Source organism: Phalacrocorax carbo, chromosome 7, assembly GCF_963921805.1.
Source record: "Phalacrocorax carbo chromosome 7, bPhaCar2.1, whole genome shotgun sequence".
Lineage (NCBI taxonomy): Eukaryota > Metazoa > Chordata > Aves > Suliformes > Phalacrocoracidae > Phalacrocorax > Phalacrocorax carbo.
Window position 1 is genome coordinate 4,110,562 of NC_087519.1, and position 22,767 is coordinate 4,133,328.

At 46.1% G+C, this 22,767-nt stretch overlaps 1 protein-coding gene across 4 annotated transcripts in view; it reads right to left on the reverse strand.

Moving 5' to 3' along the window:
- LRRK1 (leucine rich repeat kinase 1) overlaps positions 1-22,767 on the reverse strand; it is an 82,229-nt gene that overhangs the window by 2,094 nt on the left and 57,368 nt on the right. For all 4 annotated transcript variants that reach the window (XM_064456115.1, XM_064456113.1, XM_064456114.1 and 1 more), the window contains 13 exons: positions 21,167-21,338; positions 19,562-19,725; positions 18,133-18,272; positions 16,334-16,583; positions 14,735-14,901; positions 13,423-13,620; positions 12,471-12,748; positions 12,091-12,285; positions 11,125-11,276; positions 9,421-9,538; positions 7,917-8,033; positions 2,007-2,842; positions 1,321-1,422 (listed from right to left, as the gene is read on the reverse strand). In XM_064456115.1, coding sequence (XP_064312185.1) covers positions 1,321-1,422; positions 2,007-2,842; positions 7,917-8,033; positions 9,421-9,538; positions 11,125-11,276; positions 12,091-12,285; positions 12,471-12,748; positions 13,423-13,620; positions 14,735-14,901; positions 16,334-16,583; positions 18,133-18,272; positions 19,562-19,725; positions 21,167-21,338 — 2,889 coding nt within the window. The remainder of the gene's footprint in view (positions 1-1,320; positions 1,423-2,006; positions 2,843-7,916; positions 8,034-9,420; positions 9,539-11,124; positions 11,277-12,090; positions 12,286-12,470; positions 12,749-13,422; positions 13,621-14,734; positions 14,902-16,333; positions 16,584-18,132; positions 18,273-19,561; positions 19,726-21,166; positions 21,339-22,767) is intronic.

Consider the following 22,767-nt stretch of genomic DNA (forward strand, 5'->3'; position numbering starts at 1 on the left):
TCTGAGCGTGTTAACTGGTTACAAAAGCGCGGTTGAAGCTGGCCCTGCAGATACCCCAGAGGGAGGTGGCCAGGCAGATGACACTTGTGTCCTTGCAGGGTTCAAGGGAACCTTGCCTGGCTCTTTCTACAACTCCAAGAGCAGACAGGGGAAGACCAACCCCAGACTGTGTCTCCAGAAAGGCCCCTAGACCTTGGTGGGGTCACTGGCAACAAGGGCTGTCCTCGGCAGCTGGGTTTTATCACAAACTGCCCCTCATCAGCCCCTTTCCTTCCCTCACCTTCCTGCCCTGCTCTGCGCTTGGAGGCGGCAGGCACTATCGGCCGGTCTTTACGCTGCTGGTAAAACAGCGCAAGCCAACGGCCACCGTGCCTGAACCAGCCAGGCTGCAAGGCAGCAAAGCAGACGAGCCCGAGACGGCCGTGTCACCTCGCCTTGACTCCACGCTTAACTTGGATAAAGCAAAATCAACCTAACAGTACCTGTGAACACTAAAGAGAATACTCCACTCCCAGCTAACTGATAAAGACACTCAGCCAGCAAGTAGAGGGAATACCAGGAGCGCTTTGATCTCTTGTTCTGTTTGCCCAGTGGTAATAAATGATCATTTATAATCCTTAGCACTGCTTAACCTCCATTTGTTTGGATACAAATAGTACAATCCCAGACTGGTATTTAAGTGATCAGCAGGAACACTCCCATCTCTCTAGCAGCTATTTATTTACTTGGACTCTCGTTCGCTGTATGAAACATTTAAAATTAATGTATATAACTGCTCTCCCCTGTGCTCCAGGAGCCTTCCCCTGGCCCGTCACTGCCGACAGCACAAAGGTGCTCATTTAGAGCCAGAACGTCAACCTGATCCACGTGAATGCAGCCACAGACAAGCGCTGCGCTCTGCATAAATACACCTCTTGTTCTTAACGCGGGGCCTGAGTCTGCCAAGCTCCAGCAGTCTTCTGCCAGGTGCCCTCAGAGCGCAGGGAGTCAGCTCCAGGCAGGATCAGACCGACGTTTATCGCATTGTGCAAGACGGTCCTGCCTGCCTCGTTACAGGGGTACTTGCTCTCTGTGGCTTTTGGAGACCAGACCGTGGTCGCAGTGCCTTCCCCTCGCCATCTGCCATGCTGTAAGAGCATGCACATGCCTCAGTGTGCAACCAGCAACTGTTGTCTCCTCTAGCTGTGAGCTTCTAGGTACTGCTGGATGCTGAGAGGAAGCTCCCAAGAGCCCCTGGAGCTGGCAGAGCCACCTTCTGCCACCCAGTCCCCTTGTGCCCCTGGAAATCGGTGTGACAAGCGCTGTCCAAGTCAGCCTCACCCGTAGGGAGCCAGTTCCCCGGCCTTCAGCACAGCGATCACTCTGCCCCGCTGGGTGCCGGATTCCTTCTCCAGTCCGATAACAATGATATCCCCTCCTCTCCTAGAAAAGGAACAAGGGAGACGTCACATGTACTCCGCAGTGGAGACTGGTGACAGCTGAGGAAGATCCACGCAGGATAACCACCCTCTCTGCTGCAATCCCTCCTGCAGTTACATGACCTTTTGCGGGGAGAGGGGCACTGCCATGCCACCAAGGGGCACCCTGAATCCACTGCAGTGAGAGCCCCTGTGACAGGCAAAATCAGACTCCCAGTGGTTTCCATCAGCTCAACAGGAGGCAACGGGATTTGCCAGGGTTGTGTCTGGGCGAGGAAGCTGCCTGTTTGTTTCCTCAGTAGCTGGGGAACCAGGGCTTCGAGTCGTACCACCCACATTTCTCTTCTGTTGAAATCAATCCTGCAAGACCTTAGATGTGGCCATTCTGCCCAACACTAGGTATTTTAAAAAGGAATAGAAAAATCAATGTACCATTGCACTGGGAACAAAATTTTATAATGATAACTTGACTTTCTGGGCAAGTGAATCATACTGGGAATGCGAAAGTTCCTGAATTAGCCTGAGCTAATCTCACGCTCAGCCCAGGAGGGATTTTGATGAAGTTGCTTTGGTAAGTGACCCGCTTACCTGGGGATCCATATGAGGTCTTTTACTGGAAGAATCTTGACAGCTTGGAGGTGCTGCGTGTTGTCACCCGCAGGCATAGCATCGTGATCCAGGGAAGGCTTCAGCTCATGAAATTTGTCAGACTCGTCAAAATCTGTGGAGAACGGTGCACTGGAAGAGCTCATGGGCGAGCTGGGTAGGCTGGAGGGGCACCGGGTTATCCTGTTAGGAGGTGAGGAGGAGTAGGAAGACACAGAGCAATAATCTGTGAGCGAGTCCTGGTGGTTTAGTATCTGGGTGCCAACCTCCGGGCTGTAAATAATGCTCATGTCCGCCAGCGGGTTACTCTCCATCGCTTTGTGGTTTATAGGCGCTGTAGCTGGGATGGCTGCCGAAGGCTGCTGGATTGTAAACATGTCTCTGAGGGGGCTGCAGTCTCCGCAGAAGTAGCGTGCACAGAGCTGGTAGGTGGTAACGTGGTACATGACCAGGAAGTTGCTTTTATCGTCCAGACACCACACCACCTCCTCCCCGTGACACTCGGAGTTGCAGGCGATGGATGTGATCACCGACGGCGCGCTGAAGGGCTCCAGCCTCCTGTTGATCTCCATCGTGGCGCAGTCTATGATGAGGATGCCGGGGCCGTTGCTGTACCAGACCTCTGCCCCGCTGTTGGTGATCTCCATGGCCTTCACGGGGTACGGGTTCTGCCGGGGGTCGTCATCAGAAATGTTGAATTTGGACCTGTTTGCTGTGTGGGAGCACAGGTAGGAGCAGCTGTCCCCTGGGATGCCCTGGGACACTGAAAACACTGCTACAAGTCCATCTGACAAGCCGGCCAGCACCACATACGAGTTCTGCAAGAAAGAGACAGCAGATCTGCTATCTGGATTCTTTACTTCTCTCCAGTACACGAGCTTTCAATCCCAGAGGCTCTGGCTCCCTCTCACAATTCTGCAAGTACACTGGTAACTTGCCCCAAATCACTCAGTGATAACAGCAACATAAAAAGAAGTCATTACATAGAAGCTGCTGCAGAGCCATACTCCTCTCACCCAGTATTACCTCTCTCTTTATTGGCAAGGGAGGACAGATGGACCTGGCAGCCTGCCCCGAAGCTTAACAAATTCAAGCTGGAGTATGTTCAGAGAAAGCCATCATGATCCTAGGAATCCAGCTGTAGAAACCCGGCTCACTTCCAAAAAGGAGTAAAGCTATTGCTATCAGTATAGGTAGGAGAGGAATGGAAGAAATGAAGTAAAAATGGAAAGAGAGGGAGACAATCTCCTCACAAACAAGAGCACACAGTGATCACTCCATATCCAACGTCTGCAGCTTTAACAGCACCGCTCCTCCCAGGGACGTGCTCTGGGTCTGGGACCCCTGGCAGCTCACAGACATCCCAGCGGAGGGCACAGAAGCAGCAGCAGATCAGCAAAGTGGCTGCCAAGTGCCATGAACAATTCTGCAGGTAGTTAAAAACCTGCCCCTGACCGTACAGATGTGTCGGCTGCAGGAGCCAGGGCCGGCGTCGAGCTCCGGCGCAGCGCTCTGCAGCACTGCTGTGATGGATGCTGTCACTTCTCATGGGCAGGAGATGGTGAGAAGGCCACGGTTTGCTGGGTCTCTGACTCCTCCAGCTCATCACAGCGGTGCAAAATGCTGTTAAACAGACTGGGAAATGGATCTTGTGGGAACAAAACTCCCCATGACCTTGGGTCTGTACCAGAAACTCCCCCATCTGTGAAGCAGATAAAACAATACCTACCTCAAAGGCCTTTCTATTTCCTCCCTGTGGAGCAATAAATTCTAAAAAAAGACCCTTTGCCCAGGCTTTTTTGCTGTCGTTACAATCTAGCCAGACTAAAGCAAAGCAAAACGAACAGAACCAGACAGAGCACCGCCAGCTGAACCGACACAACCGCACCCCTCCGCGGCGGAAAGCCCTGCCTCCCGGCGTGCCTGGGACGCCAGCACCGCTGCCCGCCTCTGCGACACGGGACAGGGACTCGGCGTCACCCCTTGCTGCTCGTAAATTAAGGGAAAGCCTGTGCCCTTCCAGGAATCTTGGCTGTGCCAGCCCCGGAAGATGGCTCCCGGGCTGCTGAAACCCGCAGAGGCCAAAATCAGTATCGTGAATTGCTCCCAGATAGCACGGGGCAGACAGCGTAGCGGTATGTACTAGTTTAACTGATAGCACTTGTTTGCAAGGCTCATTAGGAGCCTTGGACAAAAAAGACACTATCTGCATACAAAGTATGAGTAAAACCATGACTGTGCTGAGCCCGTATGACTAATCCAAATCACAGCAGAATTTTACTGTAATGGGAAAAACTAGGGAAGCAAGTGGAAAGTTGTGAAATGGGACTTGGACTTTGACTCAGTCCAGTCCCAATTCTCTAACCACTAATTAAAAGAAACCCAAATGGCCTGCAGCGTTTGGTGCCACGTCCCTGCTGCCATGTGGATCTGGTGCAAAGGCTCCGGGATATGAGTTTGCGAGGGAGTTGCATCACTAGGTTGGAACATGGCACGACGCTTTGCACAAGCTGGGTTTTGGGTTACCTTTTTTGTTGGAAAGGAGTTCAATTATTCAAAACAGAACAACACAGAGCAGAACAGCCCGCATTTCTCTGGTGAAAATGATCCAACTTTTTCAGTCCAAAGGACCCTGCAATATAGGTATTTCTTACTAAAAATGGAAAATTTAAATTGAAATGGGAACATCTGAAATCAACCGTAATGCGGGTATGTCAACCTGAACTGCTCCTAGCGTTACACAGGCACTATTAAAGACTTCAGAGGTCTCTAGGATTTTGTCTCATTTGATTTGAAAATGCTTAATTATCCAAGCATAGTCTTCATAAAAAAAAATATTTTCATCTATGTGATTAGTGCCAGCTACTGCAGAACAGAATCCAGATTCCCTTTTGGGTTCTACAGGCCAAATTTCCCCGGCTCTGAGCAATCGGCACCATGACCGGGCAGAGCTGCGTCAGTGATCCCCACCCAGCTTTACCGGTAATACAGACTCTGCCAAATTCTAGCCTGTCTGGAATAGTACAATGGTGGAAGCAAATCTGGAAGATATTTTATGCTTTGGGGCACTTATTACTCACTGCCTTGGCTATTGGGTCCTGTTTCTATCCAGCCACTGTTGTTATCTCTCTGTATAAGAAACGAGGAGCAGGAACTCAAATGCTGAGAAATGCCCTCAACCTGCCATCCCTTGCCTGACCGAGATGAGGGAGTGACCCATTTCACAGAAGAACATGGCAAAGGCCACCCACCCCGAGGTGCCACCAACTCACCAGACCTTATTAGGTGCCGGTGCAGCCGGGCAGCAAGGCAAAACTCTCCAAATCAGGGTATTACAACAGTGACCAAAGGCAGACAGGGCAGCAGCCTCCAGAAACCTTAAGTAACTTTCTCAGAATTCATTTTCAACATTTGGGCTCCACAAAGAGCCAATAAAAACACACAGCAACAAAACTGCATTTGAAGTCTCCGTCCTGCCAGAAGTCCTGCTGTGCCAGGGAGGAAGGCCTCTGAGCAGGGCTGTGACGGTATGTGATGTGCAGGAGATGAGCTGGCTCCAGACGTCCTGTCCTAGCAGCTAAGGACAGCGCAAGGCTTGGAGCCATCAGAACAGCCGTTGCAAGCAGGTTCAAAAAAAGAAATACAGCCCCCGACACCACAGCCTCAGTCACCTCCTTCTCTCTTCCCCGCAGGGCCTGGCACTGCTGGCAGCGAACGCCACGGCAGGCTGCAGCCTTTAAATGCAGCTTTTGTTTTCGTGTGTTCCAGGTTTTTGCAAGAGGCCAGAGGCTTGCGCCCATTCAGATGTCTCTCTCCCTTAACACCTCTTTGCAAGAATGCTGCAAACCAACTCAGAAAGCATCTTGTTTTGCTCTTTTTAACCTGTTTGTTTGCTTTTTTGTTGGTTTTTTGAAGGAAATATATTGAAAATTTTATTGTTTGCCAAAAACAATGATACTGGTGACAGACAGCATGCAACAAAGAAACCTTAAATCGTACAAGACTTTTCCTTGGCGGGCAAGTTTTGGATTCTGGGGCCCTCTCTGCTGCTTTTAAATTTCCATGATGCTTCCTTTGGATGAGAAACCGAGTTTTGGAAACTATTTCTTTTGGATCAGTCTTCCCAAGGCAGTCGTAAAGAATTCCCCTTCCCAGCAACATCCCTCAGCAATTCTCTGACTGCTGGTTACCTCACATCTCATCAGCTAAAGGCTTTCTTCCCAGGGAAATGCAAGCAATTCTCTTCTCCACTGGACAATAATGACTATGTGATAACTCTGAAACAGCTCGCTGCGCCATACAGTGAGTTTGACAAGTGTAAGCTTTCCACTTAGCTTTGTTGGAAGAACTGGCTATTTCGAAAAATGATTTAGCTCCTTGCCAACCTGGTCTGCACATCCCTATGGCTGCTGCTCGGGCTATTTCACTGCCAAGCTCATTCATAGAAAGGAGAAAGGAAAAAGTAAGCCCAATAAACTAAGAACGAGTGCGCCGAAGGGATGTGGATTTCTGGAAGTTTGGGTAGGGTCGGGGGAGGAAGGGAGGCGTCTAGACTCAATATTACTATTGTAGGGCCTGGCATTATTTATGACATTTTCTAGGCAAGCCACAAACTGAAAATAGAAACCGGGAGACGTAAAGCCACTCGTAACCCCTGAGGAATGGCTTTGCAAGCTGTATGACAGTGGAAAAGCCGAAAGTGAAAGACTTGTTCGGCTGTCCTGGACAAAACCTCAGGCAGCATGAGAAAGAAATTTGCCTTATACATCAGAAGTGAAACTCCACGTTGGGGACACGCTGCAGGTCTGGGAGCCACAGAAAAACCGACAGATGCGGCCTGCCGGTGGGTGAAATTCATCCCTGTGGCAGCTTTACGACTATGCCCTACTTTAGTCCTACTTACACCACGTTTGGAAGTGAAGCAGTACACCTTACACTAACCATCTGCCTCGGATTCAGTTTGCAATGATGCAGTAGGCTGAGCAAACGAGCCAGAAATGGACAATAACCGAGAACGGGCATGTGGTATAAAACAGCTCCACTGTCGCTCTGAGAGCTGCTCCATATTGAGCTTTTAGACACATAGCAGTCTGCTGGCATTTGCAAAAACGACACAGCTACCAATAATGTTGGAACGTAATTATATGTTTTTACTTGAGGTGGCTGTAAGCAAACCGGAGGTAATTTAGCCCGAAAACAGTTTTTATACATCTCCCAAGAATTGCCCGCAACAGGCAGTCATGTCAGATTTCTCTTGCCAGTAACTGGATGTTAGCAGTTCCAGAACTCGACAGATAGTATATATAGTATATAACTTCTGTTACTACCCATAAGAGTAATTATCCGTATTACCCATAAGAGCTGTATAGGCTAAGTGTTCTCATTCAAAACCAAAAAAGAAGCGCGGCTGAGCCTAGATAATATTTAAAGATGACTGTGCACACAAATGACAGCATGCACACGTACCAGGAAAAGAGTGGGTACAAGAGCTAGGATATACCCAAGTCCTGCATTAGCAGTTAACAAATCTCTATTCTAATTATTGTTTCATGTCGTCTCTACTTTGCTTCATCAACCTAAACCTTGTCTTCCAGTGATGTGGAAACACAGCTGGAAAACTTCCTTGCAGAGGAATTTGATCTATTTTGACTATTTTCCCAGCAGGCTTGGAAGCGCCAGCTTTGGTCCCCTGACTCAGGTTCTTGCCCACACCTCTGTCTTCTGGCAGAGGCACAAAGACCTGGAAACCTCCTCGCACTGCCAAAATGTTCCTGGGCATTGCAAAGTCCTTCAACGCTAGCTAGGGACAAGCTGCGCAAACACTGGCACCTTGGCCTGGCAGCAGACAGCTCAGTCTCACTAATGCCCCCTTTCCTTTAGGTTCCTCCTTACCTTTTTGACAACAGGCATTACGAGAAAGCAGCTCACGGTAGCAGGAGTGTCTAAACCCTTCTGCGGAGTCTTTAGAGGACACATGCCCTGCAACCCATACACAGAAATCTTCTGGTCCTGTGAAAGAGCACGTAAAAGTCCATAAATTTCCATAATCTTCCATACTTTTCATATTCTGATACCTGAATAAGATCAAATTGGTTCCAAAACCAGTTTTTACTTGTATTTTTTGATATCCAAAGCCTGGATTTCTCTTTGTTTTCCCTGGAGACCATTTGCTTTGTGGGTAGAAAGCAAGTACTGCCTTCCCCAGAATGAGCTGTGGGCGGTGTATGCACTATCCAACAGCCACCAGCAGCTACAGGTGTTTTATCACCACATCTAAAAATACCATTTGACAAATCTGACTCTGAGTTTTTTTAAAAAAATATATAAAATTCTTCCAAAATAAGTTAGAGGGGTGGGTGTCCGTCCCCCCCCCGATCCCAGATGTGTCAGGACAACTGAAACATGTTGTATGTTATTTCACATTAACCTGTCAATTCAAGGAAAGCTAGTATTACCTTGTATGTGGAATTACACCCGCTCTACACCTCATAAATCTACTAAACTGACATAGAGCACCCAGTCTGGGAAATAGGAACACATTCCATTTTGATCAAAAAGATGGATATAAAATGCTTTAAGGTTTTTGAATTGTAATTTTTCTTGTTATGAAAAAATAGGAATATTTGAACTTTACCTCCATTTGGGAACAGAAAATGTCAAAATATCTTATTTTCCTACAGGGGAAAAAAAGATCTCTACTCTCACTCAGTTCCAGCATCCATGCTAGGGCGGGGTGAATTAACCAACACGGATTATTTATTCAGCAAGCTTTTTTCCCTTTTCTGAAACACTGAACTTCAGGAATATTTCAATTCATTTCAGCTATTTTTTTGTTTATTTTGTGTCAAATGATTGTGTCAGAATGGCCTAAGACTTAACACAGCTCTTTCTGATGAGTGGACAGGGGCTCTGCAGGATAAATTAGCCATTCTGTCTCACTCTTATTTTTTTAGCTGCAGTTTTCCACGGTGAACGCAACACTTGGGTACCCATTTCCCACCAACTTTCAAATCCCTCGGGCCTCTTTCAGAACCCCACCCATGAACGCATGGTTTCTTTCACTGTTTCCCTTTATTGCTTACAGATAAGGACATTTCCCAGATAAAGCCCTGGGTACAGATATGCTACAATCCAGAGAGTTTCGCCTTGGAAAGCTGAGGTTCCCACGATTGCTTTGAACACGAGGAGGCACGATTTTGATCTAGGTATCAGCTAAGGGACAGGCAGGAACAATACACCCGGAGACAGCAGACACAAAGTCATGCTGCTCATCTGAGACACCCGCTGTCTCAAAAACTCTTAGCTTTACTAATTTAATAGGCTCTTTTCTCTTCATTTATGCGTCTTCTAATGAGGCCCCTCTTGAGCGGGGCACTGAAGCGCAGGCAACGCTCACCTCCGTGGCAGCCCAGAGGGCATTCTGAAATTTTAGTTGGCAGCAGAGCTTCATTCCTGGGCAGCTCATCCTCTCCACTTCTATGACCCCTTTCTCTGGATTCACCACCGTGTAGTTTCTGAAAGGAGCAAATAGCAATTTCCTATAGCCAACGTTCAGCCTGCAAACTGCTACAGATCGGTACTCGGCGCTTTTGGCCAAGCCCTAACATGACTGTCCAGATGCGGACGATGCTGCGAGGCTCTCCACCCCTCCAAACCATCTTTGTAAAGGAAGAGAAATACAGATGTGCCATGGCTCTTCCTCAGGGGGCAGATACGCAATTGCTTCTGTGAAGATTTAAACTCAGCTATCTGACTTTGCGTGGAAATGGATTAGGAGAATTTACGTGGTCTTTTACTGTAATTCAGCTGTGAGACAAATAGCTCCAGCTGAATAGCAGTAATTAATAGCTGGTAGGTCTTGGCCCATCTTGCCCATTAGGTTCTCAAGAGAATATGTACGTGTTCTCCAAGTTCACTGCCTCAGTATTATCTATCTTCATCACTTATTCTAGTACATAAACAGAAGAGCATGACTCTTCCAAATAAAAGCAAAGATCTGTAACCTGATAAAATAATTTATAAATATGACTAATTAATATCTTTGTAACTAAAAGGGTTTTATTTGTTTGGGGTTTGGAGAAGTTTATTGGGTTTGGCTGTTTGAACAATAACTGGATATTCACAGCCACATCTGTGAGTCCCAGATGTTTTACCAACTGTGGCACAAGCAATTACACATCCTGAAATGTGTCACATATAAGTAATTTGTTATTCAGCAGTTTCCAGCAAGTGGATTGTCCAGTCAGGAAGCAGATTCACTGAGATATATTGCTGTGAACATTTGGACAACATCCATGTATTCAAAATACATCTGTGAGTCCCATGTGTTTCACCAGTTTTAGCAGGAACAGTTATACTGTCTGCTCTGAACGACGTACCAGGCACCACAAATAGCAAAACAAATCATTCATGAACAAATCACGTACCTTTGTCATTAGGTTAATGGTTACAAATAATGAACACATTAATACAAAATTCTGATCAGTTTGTGAATGTTTCCAAATACGATTGCGGCTACACAAATCAGTAACATCCACAAAAATAAACCTAACTAGCCGTGGGTCACATGTGGCTGAGCAAAATACCATCATCTCAGTCACAATTTAATAACATTTAAAGCGCATGCCTATTCAGTGTAGCGCACATTTTACTGGCAGTAAACACTTGGGTGCACACACAGCTTCAGGCATGTGGTTAACTCCTGATGATTTCAATAGGATTTAAGCATGTGCTTAATTGCTTTGCAGAACGGAGATGGAACTGCAGTCTCAATTAGGAAAGGTTTAGTGTTAAATGGCCTCATTAGGAAAGGCAGAACATGTCTGTTCTCATGTGCAAATGCTTCATCCTGTGTGTGTGAATCATTACACTGCCCTAATCTTCTCCTCATATTAACTGAAGCAGAGTTAAGCTCATTAAATATCCTTTATAAAGCAAGCACTGTTCCCAATTAAAAGTTTGGGAAAACAGTGTTCACCGTACCCTTGGCATTCACCCAAATTCACTCTCACCTTCTTCACCTCCCTCCCAGAGGCATAAGTGAAGATGCTGAAGGGTTTTTACTTAAAAAGACAGAAATTACTAATATGAGCCGCCTCACCTGCTGTCTTCCTTCCCATCCCAGAACACCACAGTGTACTCCTGTCCTTGGGAGCAGAAGAAGGAAGACTGCTTCCCACAGAATAGCAGGTACATAAATGTTGCAAAGGTAGGATCTTTCATCTGTCCTACCACAGAAATGGCCAGTGGACGCTGTGGGGGAAGGAAGAGAGAAAGACATATGTCAACCAAGACAGCTGGAGGTCCAGATGAAATAGAAGAATCAAAATAATCATTATTTATTAAAGCTAGAGAGCCAAGAAGTAGGACTTCTTTAATAAATGCTTCTGCTACTTTCTCAAATCTACACCAACTCTCCTTATAAATCCCACCTGATTAGGTCTTAGCATCCTCCATATCCCAGATGCTGAAGACAAACCTCTTCTGTACTTCCATGGTTTGGTCTCCATTTCTCTTACACATTTTATTGATTAATTTCTCCGGGTTTATGAATTTTGGAAGCTGACCCACTGTCATGACAGTGTCTAGCTGTTTGTGAGTCAAGCTGACCTTTAAAGGACAGCAGCTCTGAAAAGTCAACTTGAAATTAATGAAAAGCATAATGCAGCATAATCCTTTTTCTCATACTTTGAACCCTTTTCTTCCTCATACCACCTTTTATAATCTTGTGGTTTTTGAACTTTGTAGTTACACTCACAGCATGATACCGTATCTGTTTCTAGAAATTATGGGTAATGCCTTGTCCTGGTGAAATCAACAGCTTAACTGCCGTTGACGTCAAGGGACCTTCGTGTCACCGCAGATGAGGTGACCAATCTGCCAGTGTTTCATTCATAAAAGTCATTTAAGCCAACAGACGTTCCAGGCTGTATCAGCAGGAGAGATAAATGGGCAACTGAGCTTTCTGCTGTACCGAGAGGAAACCTAGCTCTCCTGAGTGAAGAGAGCTGCCAGGTCCTGTAGCTACCCTATCAGAAAAACACCGGTCACGAAGGTTGTCTTGTACCTTTTCTGGCTTAGTGTCCCAACATTCCATCATGAGTGCCTGCATCCTATATAGCTGCACCTCTTCTGGCTGCCCAAGAACAGGACGGATCCCTTTAGACAGCTTCTTTGCAATCTGGAGCTGGTGTTGTCCTAGTGCAGGCCGCTGACCGGACAGCAACTCATACAGGACCATCCCATAGGAGAACATGTCAACCTAGAGCCAGAAAGAAAAAAACAAGGCAAACCTCCATTGGTGGGTGGAGAGGAGAGCAAGGAAGGCCATGGTGGGAAAGCTAGTGCTGCACACCATGCATCTGTGAGGGAATTCAGCTCCATGCATGAAGCCAGCCACCCACTGCTGTCACGCAGAAGCTGGGCCCACGAATACAACACAGTTACCTTCTCATCATAGACTATGCGAGGCCTGATCTCAGGAGCTTGGTAGCCTGGCGTGCCTTCCACGCCAAGCGCGCCTTCGTGGAACGACTGCCGGGAGATTCCGTAGTCGGAGAGTTTGATATTGATGTGCTCTTTGACATCCAGGGACCACACCAAAATATTGTCTGACTTCAGGTCGCAAAAGATGATGTTCTTCTTATGCAGGTAGGCCAGGCCTGTTACAATCTGATACGCTATTTTGTGCGTCAGCATGTGTCCCAGTGGCACAAAGGAAGACCCTGGCACAAAGGAACAGCCTGTCTTCAGTTCTTGTAACTGCAATAACTGTTTCCCCCCCACACCCCCTTTCTCCTTCTCTTTTAAACTCCAGAGCAATAACTAACAACCTTTTAAAACATCACTCAATGCCACGATTAGAAATGACACTGTTCATGTTACTATACACATCTGACAGTTCTATTAGATTCTTTTTTTAAACCCTTTCACTTCTAGACCCCTAAATCTTCTGGTGAAAATCTGTGTTTGACTGAAAGTTGACACAAAGCCAAGGTGCCAAGAGGGTCAGATAGCCTCAACCTATCTTGGAATTGGTGTCGTCCATTTGACAGCAACAGAAATACAGGTAGTTACAAGAGAATTTAGAGTGCCAGACACCCATCTGCAGGGGGAAGTACACAGCATTACCCATGCAGCACTGAAGTGAGATGCACTTTCTATTAATTTGCAGAGAAATTGAAAATCCAGGTCTCCAAAGTAGTTTTGAAAATCCTGAGCATCAATTTTTACTAGGTTCCCAAAGGCACGGTTTAAGAACAATTCCATCCCTCCCACTTCCCCTAGTCTGGAACAAAATCCCTTCAGTAAATCATGCAGTAATTTAAATGTTGCCGACCATTTGTCACTACTGTGACTCGGAGAGTGAGCTCTCCCAGGAGGGAGACCCTGTTTTTACCTTTGGAGTTTTCAGACAATACAGTGGTGAGGCTGCCCAGAGGGGCCAGCTCTAGGGCAAAGCAGAGAGGATGGATGCTGATGCCAATGAGGGAGACGATGCAGGGGTGTTGCAGCGAGTGGAGCATGCTGGCCTCCTGGCGAAACTCGGAGAAGTTCTTCATGGCATCCATGGCTCGCAGGTGTTTCAGCATGGTATCTGGCAAGACACAGAAACCCCTTCTCACTCCCCAGCTGAGAAACCAAGTCAGAAACTCTTTGGAAGGTGCTAATCACTGAGCAAATGCTGCAGGAGGAAGGCAGCTTGTGGGGTTATGCCAACAGCAGGGCTTTAAGTTGCATCCTCATGTTGGTGCACGAGCCACTACAGACATCCTGGCTGTAATCAGGACATATCCTTGCTGCCTCAGGAAGCACATGCTCCCTTGGTCCTTTGACACCAACCTTGAGTGCATCTGGCTCACACTGTTCTCATATATCACCTGAATGATTTTGGAAAACTCATGCTGTGCTTTTTAAAGCAGGGACTCTCTGGGTGTGAACGTCACATTGCAGACCCTTTGGTGGACGAGGTCCTCCCTACTCTTTCCTGGCTGCCGTGCCAGAAGAGGAACGTTCACAGTAATTGTCTTTCTGCCATGGGCACCACAGGCTGCTCAGGTAGGTCTGGTCTTTCCAAAGGTTATTTGTCACTCAGACAGCAGCTGGCCTCCTCCACAGCTCAGGGGTTCACTGCATCCTTCCCTAATAAAAATGAGGAAAGCAAGGCACTTTCCCTTTTCCTTTGTTCATGGACTGAGGCTCTGCTGGAAACCTGGGCTTGACAGACAGTGTGTGCAGTACAAAAGCCTGTCCCTGCCTGGAGGAGCTGGCAGGCTGAGAAGGATTACCAATTTGCTTTCTGTAGCTGCTGGCACAGATGGAGGAAAAGACTTATTCAGAGGTGGAGACTCACAAGTCCTTAGTGCAAACCCATGCAAATCCACCCTTCCCATTGCCAAATAGCTTGGGAACAGGAGATGAAATCTTGCCTCCCACCCAGTCAAGGGCTATGGCACCCTACAAGTCCACGTATTGACCCACAGGAGAGAAGCCTCCTGCAGTGCCAAAGACCTTTGTCACTACAAGTGCTTTCATGAAGGACTCTAAGATGCATCCTCATCCTCCGTGGAAACACATCAATTTTGCTGTATATTTCAAAGCTGTATTTAAACAGGTGCTGCCAGCACTTGGGAGAGCGAAGGCGTTTTGGTCCTAGCTTGGGATCACAGACTGCAAGGGCTGATTCCCGACACCGATTCTGTGTATTGTACCTGCAGCTGAAGTGGGAGAACCCTTGCATTTTTTAATCTGAAATCTCTTCACAGCCACCGGTTTTCCTTGGTATCGTGCCCGATATATAACAGTCCCACTTCCACCCTGGCCAAGAACGTTGTTTTCATTTTCACTGCATTCCAGTTTGCTATTTTCCAGGAACAGTCTGCCAAAAAGAGATTGGGTCTTTTTAATTAAAAGTTTCAAAGACATTGTAAATTCATGTTTTTAATGTGATTTCCACTTTCACAAATCCCTAATAGGTTCTTGTGTTATTTACTGAGGGGACTGGATCACCTAAACTACCTTGGTCATCTCAAGGTACTCTATGCTGGCTTGAGTACAACAGATTTCTCGCAGAAAAACGTAACTTGGGCAAATAAGCAAAAAAGGCTTTTTACTCATTTATCCCACAAGAATCAAACAGATCTGGAAAGCACATAAGCTCCCTTTCCAAGCAGATGACACTGGTACAGACATTTGTACCATTTATCTGTATTAATGATTTTTTCGCTTCATTTACCTCCTGTTCCTCTTTTCTCTGCTGAGGCAGGACAGGATGTTTATGAACAGCCCCACACTCTGAAACCTGATTATTCAAATCAGCTTACTGTTCCCAGGCTGCAATTCATCATTTCCCCACTTTTCCAGAGACTACTTTTACAGCTGTTCACACTTCAAACATCTCCACTCACCTCGCACCCGTCAAATAAATCTCTAGGAGATAGCACTGCGAGGAGGGCTGTCGTGACGAGCCAGTGGGGTGTTTGCCCAGTAAAATGACCCCAGGAAAGGAACGGGGCCAGTGGGAGCACAGAAAGCTCCAACAGCATCCAACAGGACAGGTTGGTGTAGAGGTCTCATGGCTCTGCATTGGGCACAGGAAGGTCTGAGAGAGTGTGAACCAAAAGAGACATCGGTCTCCTGTCCTGCCTGCTGTCAGGAGGTCTCTTGTTCTACACGCTAAGTAATAAGGGGTATAAGACTGAGCCCATCTGGGAATGCAGTTAAGCAGCTTAAAGATTTGGCAGTGCTGCTATGGGTAGGGAAGAGCTGTTTCAGCTGTTCAGGACTGCCACACTACTACAACACATCCAACAGCCCTCAGCCGAGCAGGAGCCTTGACTCAACGTGAATTCTTTAGTGGTGTCTGTATAAACTCACTTACCTACAGGCTCTTCAAAACTAAAGGCGATTTCAGTGCCAATCTTGTGACGCAGCAGCACTTCCTTTTGGTATTGCCATATTAAAATCTTCTTTCTGAGACCCCAGAAAGACTCAACTCCAGAAAGCTCTGGCCAGAGTACTGGGCAATGAAGAACAGCTGCAGCTTTAAAAAGGGACTTTCGCACTGCACCACAGTGATCTCAAGGGAACCCAGAGGTGATGACTCGGGTCAGCATGCAGCGATTGTCTAAGCAAGTGCGCTGACCACCAGGAGTGCAGTTTAGGATGAATTGCCACAGCAGGGATTGAGAGTGGATGAATTTGTTTCCTGTGGTCAGTATGTTACTCTAGCAGACATGACTTAGGAAAAAAATCCAACCGACTTACATAGGTACACTGAAACTTAACCAAAGGCTATCAGATAAAGTTACCTGGCAGGAAAATCTGTCATGAAAAGCTCTGGGACCAGCTCTTGGAGAGAAACGGGGATGTCGGGGTGGTTAGGACATGTGATATAGTCCAGTTCAATGGCAGTCAGGACACAGTCCTCCATGTTGAAGTACTGCGCGTCCTCTGCCTTCTCACCACAGTCGTTCTCCTCCAGCTTGGAAGCTGCACAGATGTGGCAGGGCACATACTGTTCCATCAGCAACGTGCCGTCACTCTCAGTGGCCGTGAGTGCTTCGAAGCAAGCAAGCAAACAGAAAACAACATAACCCACACAAACTGAGAAAGGACAACAGCTCCTAGCTCATTCAGAAGTCTACAGTCACTACCTGGATCCACTGGCTGAAAATGGTTGCACCCACGAAAGCAGCAGCTTACTGCAGTGTACTGACTGCAAAAGGCTATTTTCTTATTCCAGAGTATGACGGATCGCAGGGACAGTACTGAGGAGACAGGACTGTTGACATAACAGCTACTCTGCTTTGGTCACAGGCTTGTGAAGAAAATATATTTGGGACCAGTAGAAATTAGAAGTATATGAATAAAGCACTGGAGAGACCTCCTACTTGCTGGGGGTCTCTGTGTGAACAGCATATAGGGATCACTGCGTACCCTGAATGGCATGACCGTGCAGTAGGAAGGTGGCAGCTGTGAGGCTGCCCAGGAGCCCGAGCCACGTCTGCTTTGCAGACTGCAAGCTGCCAGATGGCTTCAGGCGGACAGCAGGCATGGGAAAGGGAACGGGAATGGACGGGGAGGCACGGCATGCTGCGCTCAGGCTGAGCGCTTCAGGTGCAGGCTGGCAGTAAGCACTCACCTGCAGCACCCAAGTTAGGAACAGGGTTACTATTTCCAGGGCAATGTTTTCAGCCCCTCTGGGGGAAACGTGGATTCTACCAAGACTAGACCTCTGGGAGGTTCACACCTCTCCCACTAACTACAGAGGGATTTTGTGGTGACAGGCTCCATTAAATGCCTACAATTAGGCAGTGAATACAGGCTGTAGCCTTTGAAGTCATGACTCTTCAAGCTTCAGTGATTAACATTATCGTTATTTTAATCCAAAAGCAAATAAAATCTTCTATCTTCATAACATGGAGAACATGAATACATGAGAGTGCACAACTGTGACCTCCAGAGAGCCTCCAATTAAGAGATTTTGGCACTCTCTTCTAGACCAGTGTGGGACAACAAAGAACACTTCAGATTTTGTTTTGGTTTTAAACAAAGTGTATTGGGGCTGCAAACAACCCACTGGGTAACAGCAGGATCTGTGCTGATCACAGGAAAAACAACTGCAGGAGTCAAGGAAGTTACCTTGGCACAGAGTCCTTGGTATCATATTCACTCATGCCTCCCACATCACAATTTTATAAATTACAGGGTGCTAGAAACGGTGGGCAAATGCTGATCCCAGCTCATGCCAAAATGAGCTCTGCCATCAAGGGATAGTGCCAAGTAGTTTGGGCCAAATCCTGTCCCTGCTATGAGCACTGGAAGAGTCTCCTGAACCCCTACAGAAGCAGGTCCTGTTTGAACCATAATGTTTCACCTGTGCTTGCTGTGACTGATGACTGAAAGACACAATGTCTAGACCAAGGTGTGCTGGCAAATAATCTTGATCTGTCTGCAGTTTATCAGCTTTTCTCAAACTATATTGGCTTGAGACTGTCAGAGCCTGAGGGGTCTTCAGTTACCACAATATTGTGCACCCAGAAAGCTCTGTCAAAGAATCTTCTGTTAAAAAGACATGATACTGCACAGAAAATTACAGTTCTCTTACCAGGAAACCACTGGTCTATCAAAGAGTTGACATGATCAGTGATGAACGCCATTGCTGAAAAGTCTCTCGCTTCTGACTGGCAAATGATTTTAATTCCACCACTTTTTTTCTTTTTCCAGTTCACATCAGAAGACTCGACACTAAGAAAGCCAAGAGACAGCTGCGTGAAGCTTTTGTGAAGCATCAGTGTCAACAAACTTTCTTTCTCGCAGGAAACCTGAGTTACATAATAACACGTAGTTCATAAGTAATCAAAATAAAAAGCAATCGCGCTTTGGGGATGATTTTCAGTTCAGTCTGTTCTGCAAATGACTTTCAGAAGAGAATGCTTGCACAGAAATGCTGGTTGCTCACGAGTAAATGCTACAGAAGGTCAGACCCAGAGAAAACTCTGGCCTAAGCGAACGGAGTACAACGGAGAATTTTGACAGAAATGCCCCATACAGAATGACAGAGAGTTAGGAGTTTTAGAAATCAGTAATAAAACTCCAGTGGCATAATAATAATAATGATAATAATATAACTTCCAAAAACTGTTTGGAAAAGTTTATGGACATAAAAATTTTTGTGCAATTCATACACCCAAAAAATAATTTAAAAAAAGCTTTAATACAAAGAGCCGAGTTCCGTAACTCCCTGAAGTACATGGGGAGATAGGAGTATGACCACCACTGCGGTCCAGAATTAAGGATTCCAGCCTTGACTTGCAATGTCTGTGTCCAAGACTCTACTCAGCCGCAGACTGCCTCAACGAACTCAGGAAAGTCACTGTGCCCTTCTGGTCTCCAACCATGCAACAGCACCAGTGGTTCCTCCCTGTCTTGCCGGGGACTGGAAGGGCAACTGCATCTGCAGATACTACGAAGACGAAAGTCTTAAGTAGCTGCCTACTCTCTGCATTTGTGAAAGAACATGGGCAGCGGGTTTCCTCCAGGCTTGCAGCCAGCAGACACTCTGCCTTGGCCAGCTTAAACCAGTTAGCCATAGCCCCAGTTAGCCATAGTCCCCGTTGCACGCAGTCTGGTAGCAGAGAAGCACCTCCATTGATCTGGATTACTGCCGCACAGTGGTGAAGTTTTAGGATTCAGCAGAAAACTCATTGATGTAAGGAAATCTTTGCATGTGAAAATGCATGATTTTACGCTGGCAAATTCTGCTCTGAATATTGCTTTCTGTTTTCAGGCCTTTTTAAATTTGTGACTACGATAACGTGTAAGGTTGATATATTCAGAACTGACAAACAATCAGTTATTCATCATTTCTGCCACCGCTTGTTACCAGATGAGTTATGTCTATTAGAAGAACCTCCTCTTCTACTGACGAGTGAGCGTATAGCATGAGTCAGGCCCATTCATCTGCATTCAGATGATGTGTTTCAAACACTCTATTAGTCCCCTGTCACACATGCTGCATTACGAACACAAATTACCTAAGATAGCCTCCATCAAAGGTAACGAACAGACCTTCCTGCCAGTAAACAGTGTGAGTCCTTTTGACTCGGAACGTGCTGCAGCGGTTCCTTTGGGTGCCTGTGAAGCTGTAGATGGTCACCTTTTTGTTTCTCGTCTTGGTGTTCTTCTTGTTTTCAAAAAGCTGTAACAAGCAGAAAAGCAAGAAAATCATTAAATTACTGAAATTTCTCACACGGATGTTGTTTTATTTGAGCAATAAGGTGACTTCTTTTTTGGCCTTCAGAGGTGCTATCGTACCTTTTCCATTAAAGAGCAACTGGTGCTCATAAAAAAATATTGCGATGGAATGAAAATACATGCAGTAAAAGTTGGGTTTGCAGCAATGGAAATATTTTTCATGCCACTCAGAAAAGGAGCCATTTCATATCAGTGAACAAAATTAATTCTATAACTGTGACATTTGTCATATGAATTCTGCGTTTGCAAAAGTCTTATAAACCTAAAGAAGAGCTAAATGTTCTAGTGCATGATTAAGTTTGCCCTCAATGTAGAGAGTTAACTTTTCCACCTGTTTCAGTGGGAGGAAGATGGCTCTTCTCCAAGACACTTCGAACCAGCGCTTAGAGCAAAATGTATTTTTGTTTTAAAACCAAAGACTTAATCTGCAGAACTCCACTGAACTCATTGCTCTAACACTGATTTGTCTGCAGATGGGTCTGACGCCTGGGATCCTTTCAATTGGCTTCAGCGTGGACTGGATGAGGTCCCTAGCAAAGGTGCTCTAGGGTTATGTAGTGCCCATGGGGATGTAAGCAAGGGGCTGCCAAGACAGCCCGTTAAAACAGGTAAAGTTATTACATGGTTTGAGAAGCCTGGAACACAAGAGGACCTTCCAAAAACAGGTATCGTGTTTCCCATGTTCTGTACATCAATGGCAGAACGCAGCATAAATGGATAGCTGTTGAGAAGATACCACAGCAGTACTAAAAATATTTTGCAGGTATTTATTACGGTTTCCAGCAGGGCTATGTTTTCCGAGATAAGCTGCTGCAAAAATATGTCTGTAACAACATCAAAATTCACTTAGCTTTCAGAACCTTACAAACACTACTTTAATGATATGCCTACCACTTGCATTAATAGGGTGTCTGCTTGCACTCATTATCCCATTAAGGCAACAGTCCTGTAATTTTCTTCTCATTTAAATCCATATAGATTCAGAGAGCTGACTTTGGTGGAGCTATTCCAGATCTCCACTGGCAAATGACGTGAGCAGAGTCTGGCCCAGTGGAACGGTCACGGACTATAGCAGCAGGCAGAACTCCAATTACTTGTAATTGGAAGACGCTGGACGTACTGAGACCTTCCGTGGGATCACACTATAAACAGGCTGTGGAGAATGCATGCTTTCTTCCCCAGTGCCAATTAGTTGTTCTAAATTACATCTACTGTGAAAGCAGAATCTGATTTTGATTGCAGAGTCTCATCTCTCCCTATTTACTCCAATAATGTTATTGAAGTCTGTGACTGAAGCAAACTGGATGTGAAGAGTCACCCATTTACACTTATATTGAACAACTTTAGCTGTCTTCTCTTGCTTGCAGAAAGATACAGTAACCCACCTGGACATCCATCTCTGCCAGGCTAATTAACATTCGGGCTATGAACCTTTGCCAAAAGCCAACTGGGACAAAACTCATCTTGAAGACCCTTTGGACTGTGTTTGTGGTCTGGTGGCAGAGCCCGTGGATATCTAATGCTGGCTTGGTAGGAAGCAGATGAGGGAGGAGGTAGCTGAAACACATCAAATTCAACAGCTCAAATTTTAGCTACAGTTTGTAACAGTGAGTACATTGTTACTGGATAATAAGGCGATTCAGTCTCCAAAGAGATTTTTAATGGCACAGCCTACTGCATATAAAAAAGCTTTCAGACTAAAGGTGCTGCAGCAATACATGGAGAAATTAATTTATACTATGGAAGCAAGCAGAGGCAAGGCAGACATTACACAATTCAGCCAGGGCTATTGGACAGGGCTAAAATTGATGTAATCAGCAGGACGCTTGTGTAATCACAAATTAAAATATAAGAGTCACTAGAACAGCTGTGATGCTGGGACTCAGTTTTTGGTGTCTTTACTACTCTGCCTTGGTAGCAAACAGAGTATTACAGCTGTGCGGCTATGTGGAACAGAAGATAAATGCAAAAACAACTTACAGAAGCTCAGCTTCAGTGAGCGCAGAAGGTGGGGAGAGGAGATGTCCTGGGAGGTGGCAATGAGGCAGTTACAGGCTGCAGGGCCGGACCACTCTGGTTGTCATCCCAGTTCCACAATGAGAGCATCTTATGGGTCAACATGACAGAGTGTCCTGCTGCACCACGCTGCAGCCGATGGACCCCCTACCACAGCCCTGACAAACTCCTAGGGACGCAGCTTGCTTTGCCAGGCTGATGCCAGCAGAGACATCACTTGCCTTGCTCAGCCTCCTCCCACAATCAGGTTACTAGGTGCTTTGCCCAGGTGTGGAGAAGACTCAGCGCTATCTGAGTCTGACCAGTCAGAAGTAACAGAGCTACGCTGGTGTAGGGGACCACAAAGTTTTCGAATTATTTTCAGATCTCCTAGTAAGCACAGAATGGTCATTTGTCCTGATCTTTGGTATCTGGGAAGCTAAAACCTTTGGGAAGACTAGAACTGTTTTGAGAACTATGAGCTTACGGCTTTCAATACCTGCCAATAAATCTCTGAACAGTGATGCTTTTCTGTACCAAATACTTTCCAAGATGCCTACATGATCGAAGATCGATCTTACTTATAAGCAGAAACACTGCTGTTTTATCAGCATTGTGCCCGAGAAAATGTGTCGGGATCTGGGGCTCATCACTGACGTGCATAATGACAGCAATGAGGCAAATGGCCAAGGGACTTGACCAAAATAACAGTGGCAAGAACTAGACACACAACTAGAACTAATGCTGGGTCCAAATCCAATCCTTTAAGCCTATCACGTTTTCTCTCTAGCAGCTGCAGTATTCTGTAAAACCTGAAATATCTGCTCAGAAAAAGCAGCCATCACTAGACAACAGCTCTCTCCATATGCCACAGTCCATAACATCTGATGGCATTTTACATGATCAAATTATCTGTTCCATGAAATATCTTCGGAATGTAAAACTGAAAAATTTCTCTTCACTTATAAATTACAATAAGAATGGTCATACT